Source organism: Piliocolobus tephrosceles, unplaced genomic scaffold (assembly GCF_002776525.5).
Source record: "Piliocolobus tephrosceles isolate RC106 unplaced genomic scaffold, ASM277652v3 unscaffolded_108, whole genome shotgun sequence".
Classification (NCBI taxonomy): Eukaryota; Metazoa; Chordata; class Mammalia; order Primates; family Cercopithecidae; genus Piliocolobus; species Piliocolobus tephrosceles.
In genome coordinates, this window is record NW_022291865.1 from 1,688,814 (window position 1) to 1,694,813 (window position 6,000).

The 6,000-nt window shown below is 39.4% G+C and overlaps 1 protein-coding gene across 3 annotated transcripts in view; it reads left to right on the forward strand.

The window, feature by feature from the left end:
- LOC113219838 (tau-tubulin kinase 2) overlaps window positions 1-6,000 on the forward strand; it is a 174,738-nt gene that overhangs the window by 42,562 nt on the left and 126,176 nt on the right. For all 3 annotated transcript variants that reach the window (XM_026447835.1, XM_026447837.1, XM_026447836.1), the window contains exon 3: window positions 2,074-2,221. In XM_026447835.1, the coding sequence (XP_026303620.1) occupies window positions 2,074-2,221 (148 nt within the window). The remainder of the gene's footprint in view (window positions 1-2,073; window positions 2,222-6,000) is intronic.

The window sequence follows — 6,000 nt, forward strand, 5'->3', positions numbered from 1 at the left end:
AATTTTTGTATTTTTAGTGGAGGCGGGGTTTCTCCATGTTGGTCAGGCTGGTCTCAAACTCCTGACCTCGTGATCCACCCGCCTCGGCCTCCCAAAGTGCTGGGGTTATAGGTGTGAGCCACCACACCTGGCCACTTCTGGAACTTTGTAAAAATCTTGAACTTATCCTGTAGTTTCATGTAGTATTCCTTTCCCATCACCAAATGACAATAAAGCAGGATCACCCGAGTGTGGTGGCTCACGCCTGGAATCCCAGCACTTTGGGAGGCAGAGGTGGGCAGATCACTTGAGATCAGGAGTTTGAGACCAGCCTGGCCAACATTGTGAGACCCCATCTCTACTAAAAATACGTAAATTAGCCAGGCGTGGTGGCGCACACCTGTAATCCCAGCTACTGGGGAGGCTGAGGCAGGAGAATTGCTTGAGCCCGGGAGGCCGAGGTTGCAGTGAGCCAAGATCATGTCACTGCACTCCAGCCCTGGCGACAGTGTGAGACTACCAACTGAAAAAATTAAAAAAGAAAAAAGAAAAAAAAAAATAAAGACGGATTATGGCTCACATGTGCAAACTAATAAGTATAGGATTATATTTGTAAGTTAGCACTTTGCCAAATGCTCTGGGGGACACAAGGAAATAGAATAGAACAAATGGCCATCTCTTCGAAGAAGCTTAGTTTCTCTGTAGCAGGATAGGATATTGACAATAGAAAGTTAATCAACATGACAGTTTAAAAACAAGGTATTTCATGGACATAATTTGAAAAATACCAAGGTAATAATACAAGTAATATCTGAGTCCTGGCCCGGTACCTGAGGTATGGCCCGGTAAAGTGATTAATTGAATGATTAAACAAATAATTACCGTAGAAATTCAGAAGATAAATTAACCTAGATGTAGTAATCAGTGATGATCAAGTGGAGAAAGAGGTCGAACATGGAACTGGGGCGTCTTGAGCTGGTTAGGATTTAGGACTCTGTGCCTATGATGACTTCCTACATTATATCACATCCTGGATGTTGGATAATGTGATAAGAAGACAACCTAGTTTCAGGAAATGGAAAATAATTGCTGTGTCTAGCTTGAAGTATCTACCCCCACAACCCAGCTTTCAGAGCCTACAGGTGCAGTTGCCGCTGACTCTTCAGAACTTACTTAGGATACTCAGACCAGCATTCTCATAGTCCCCAGTTAAGCTAACATATTTTATCAGAGAGAATAGTGTTTGTTGAACTTGCTTAAATTGGTTAGTTTTTACTCTTATATGAATAAATAGATGTATAGTGAATTCTGGGGATAGTTTGGTACTGGAGTTCTCTGCCTGCTCTGTGAACCCTGTTAGGTACACCCGAGAGAAGGGTAAGTGGTGGTGAGAGGGCTGGGTGATTTTGTAGTGTTTTTTGTTTTTTTCGTTTTTGAGATGGAGTCTCTCCCTGTCACCCAGGTTGGAATGCAGTGGCAGGATCTTGGCTTACTACTGCCTCTGCCTCCTGGGTTCAAGCAATTCTCCTGCCTCAACCTCCTGAGTAGCTGGGATTACAGGCATGTGCCACCATGCCTGGCTAATTTTTGTATTGTTTAGTAGAGATGGGATTTCACCATGTTGGCCAGGCTGGTCTCGAACTCCTGACCTCAAGTGAGCCTCCCGCCTCAGCCTCCCAAAGTGCTAGGATTACAGGAGTGAGCCACTGCACTCAGCCAGGATTTCATAGTTTAAAAAGTCTTCCTTAAAATTAAAACAACAAATCTGGTTGTTGAGTGGCATTTGTAGGAAGAGATTCTTTCAAATACTGTATTGTTGGTGACATTTCTGATGCTGGCTGTCAACCAAATTTTAAAATTGTTTGTGGGTGAAATAATTTCGTTACTTTTTTGTGGATAAACCTGTGGGGAAAGGTTTTGATGTTATTTTCAGTCATATGTTTTCTTGGCATATACATAGTTAATTTAACAATATTGAAATATTTTATAAAACAGATTGTAAAATTATACATTTTCTAAATATAAGAGATCAGTTGCTTTCAAGTTAGAATCTTCTAGTAATTTTGCGTGTGTGTGTTCTTATTTTCTGTGCAGTTGAGAAAGATTGGGGGTGGGGGCTTTGGAGAAATTTACGATGCCTTGGACATGCTCACCAGGGAGAATGTTGCACTGAAGGTGGAATCAGCTCAACAACCAAAACAAGTTCTGAAAATGGAAGTTGCTGTTTTGAAAAAGCTGCAAGGTAAGCCCTTTGTAGAATATACAATTTATGATTTGTATGATAATTTATAATTTATTTGTATCTTCCTGAACCTTAATTACATTCTTTAAGTACTAATTGAATGTACTGGTGTCAGCCGGGTATAAATACACTGAGCATTTTTCTCTTGGAAATTTTATAACTAGTTAGTAGTAGTAGAAATATGTAATTACTTAGAATAATTGGGCTTTTGGGAGTTCCTTTCACGGAGTAAGGATGAGAGAGTGTGAATTAGCAGAATTTTTACTGCTTTGGAAAGTATTGTCGTAAGTCTGCTATTTGCCTTTCTTTTTTAAACTACCAATAGCAAATACCTCTGAGTTGTCCCTACTCATGTGTTTGGATGTTAAATGTGTTTTAATCACAGTAAGGAAGCTGCCTTCAAATCACACTGCGGGATGGATTAAAAATAATACTGTTGATTACATGTTGATTCATATTAACTTCAGTTTCAGAGAGTAACTGTTTCTGGCCCTGTTGTCATTTTTGAAGTCCATTTTACTACTTGGGCCCCATTTGTTTTTATTACAAAAATGAATAATTTTTTTTCTGACATGAATCCAGGGGTATAAAACCCTGAATACATTGCTAATTTGTGTTCACCTTTGTATTCTCAGCTTAATGACATACTGTCTGGTATTATATTTAAATGTTTGATCTGAAACAAAATTAAATAGGGATGATCATTTTCCTTTGCCCCAGGCATATCCAAGTTTCTCTACCAGTTGACTCATTTGATTAGAGAATGATGCTAGTAAAATTATAGATCTGTTTTTGTAGTCATTTTTAGCTCAAACTTAGCTTCTCCACAACATGGTAAATCAGGAAAACAGTGGATAGATTAGCACCCATTGTCAATACTAGAAAAATAAATAATTGGAGAAGAAAGAATAGGTAAAAGGATGGCTCTCTCTTTTTCTGACCTTTTCTATTTTCTCCCCATTTCTCTTGAGTTGTTGTTCTCAACTCAGTGGTGTAGAGGCTACACACAGGTACAGCCAGACCTACATCTTCCTGGGTTGCACAGATCCCAGGATACCTGTGTTACTCTCAGCCAAGCCCATGAAGGTATGTCAGCATCAGCTTAGTGTGGATAGTGCCACTTCACCTTTCTCCTACTTGGCCCCAAGGAGATGCTTCCAGGTGAGGCAGGATACAGCTTTGCTGCCCCTTCAGGAGGTTCTTCTGCTTAATTTGACTATGGTTTACTCAGGATTCTATTTGATAAAGCTTGAAGATCAGTTTAGTACCTTTTATGAATGAGTTAGAGACCCTTGGATGCTAGCTCTCTCCTTGTATTTTATTTTTCACGTTATTAACTAAAATATTTTTCCTATCTGCTTATAAACACATGACATCCCATTCTTAAGAACCCTTCACTTTCCAAAAATAAATTGATTTTCAATCTTCTGGTCCCTATTTCAGTGAGGCAGTCCTTGACTCTCTTCTCTTGGCTTCCTAACTTATGCCTCCTGCATACTTATTCCTCACAACTTCATTTTGTTGAGGGTGCTTTGTAATCTGGACCATTCTGATAACATTTTTATGGGGCTGAGCTGCTCTTGCTGTCATGTTGGCATAATGACTTCTTACTGAATGATCCCAATGAAAAGGCTGAGTGTAAGGAAAAGGTATTTAACCAGTGGATAACCCTTCATAGGATTAGTTAATTTTTAAATTGATGTTCAATTTTTGATAGCTGGGATATGGGTTTTTTTTTTTTTTTTTTTTTTTTTTGAGTCAGAGTCTTGCTCTGTCACCAGGCTGGAGTGCAGTGGCGTGACCTCAGCTCACTGCAACCTCTGCCTCTGGGGTTCAAGTGATTCTCCTGCCTCAGCCTCCCGATTAGCTCAGACTGCAGGCACATGTCTCCACACCCAGCTAATTTTTGTATTTTTAGTAGAGATGGGGTTTCACCATGTTGGCCAGGGTGGTCTTGATCTCTTGACCTCATGATCTACCCACCTCAGTCTCCCAAAGTGCTGGGATTACAGACATGAGCCACTGCGCCTGGCCGGGATTTTTTTTTTTAAACAAGATAAAAAGATATTTTATGATGAATTAGCCCGACCCCTAATTCTGTTCCTTTTAATCAATTCCTCTTCTCAAAATTCATATACTGCCTGCTCTCACATTCCCTCAGTTCTCAATTTTCTTTCTCATAGTCTTTTCTGTACTTAACAACCCCAGATTTTCTCAGTTCAGTCAAAACTCTCATTAATAGTATGTTCCTTTCTCTTTGACCCTAAAGTGTGAAGGCCTTAACATTTCACCCTATATTTTCTTCTGAGTGACCTTCCCCCATGCTGCTGTATCAGATTACTCTCTTTTCAAAGCTTTCTGAAATATTCTGGATGTAACCTGCAATTCTCCAATGAATCAACCTAGACTCTTGAATTTTTTTTTTTTTTTTTTTTACTTGAAGTCTTGCTCTATTGCCCAGGCTGGAGTGCAGTGGCACGATATCAGTTCACTGCAACCTCTGCCTCCCAGGTTCAAGCGATTCTCCTGCCTCAGACTCCCAAGTAGCTAGGACTACAGGTGGGTGCCACCACGCCCAGCTAATTTTTTGTAGTTTTAGTAGAGATGGGGTTTCACCATGTTGGCCAGGCGGGTAACTCCAGACTTCAGACAATCCTCCCATCTTGGCTTCCCAAAGTGTTGGGATTACAGGCATGAGCCACCACACCTGGCCAAGACTCTTGAATTTTACTTGGTTTTTACAAATGTATTTTAATGTTTATCTGCTTATAAACTAAATTATCTATTTATAAGCCTATTAGGTAGTACTTCTGTACCTATTACTATTATTATTCTCCAAAGTGTTCCTAATAAGTAGAGCCATAAAACTTATTAAGTCTATCCTTTTATTCACAGTATTGTTCAGAGATACATCTCTGTATAAACATTTATGTGTATCTCTTCCCCTTCTCCGTTTGCAGCTGTATTATCTTCATCCTTTGTTTTTCAGTTTATTTGCTTTGAAACTATGCAAAGGTGGTCATTGCCATTCTAATCTGTTAGATTCCTTTTTCTTCCACTTTAAATGATTGTTTTATAATGATATCCTACCTGTCTTCACTTCTCCATTTTCTTTTTTTGTTAAAAAAATTTTTTGTTGTTTTTTCCTCAGTTTTCATGATCTCTTGTGCTGTATCTCAACACACCAGTTTTGTTGTTGTTGCTGTTGTTGTGTTGTTGTATTTTCTTTTTAATAAGTATAGTTTAGGCCAGGCGCGGTGGCTCATGCCTGTAATCCCACCACTTTGGGAGGCCAGGGTGGGTGGATCGCCTGAGGTCGGAAATTTGAGACCAACCTGGGCGACATGGTAAAACCCCATCTCTACTAAAAAATTCAAAATTTAGCCAAGTGTGGTGGTGTTTGCCTGTAATCTCAGCTACTCTGGAGGCTGAGGTATGGGAATCGCTTGAGCCCAGTAGGCAGAGGTTGCAGTAAGCCAAGAAGGTGCCATTGCACTCTAGCCTGGGTGACAGAGCCAGACCCTGTCTCAAATAAAAAAGTATAGATTTGCAGTGCCATTGTAAGAGAAAAAAACTTCTGTCCTTTGATTTCAAATCTGATCATTAGTCATTTCTACAGTGAAATGATGGGTCCTCAGGAACCATCAGTACTTCTAAAAAAGTTAGATTTCCATTCTAGTCTTAATAGAATTTGGTACACATCTAGAATCCTGAAGTGAGACAGGCAGATCTTTTATTTATTTATTTATTTATTTATTTATTTATTTATTTATTTATTT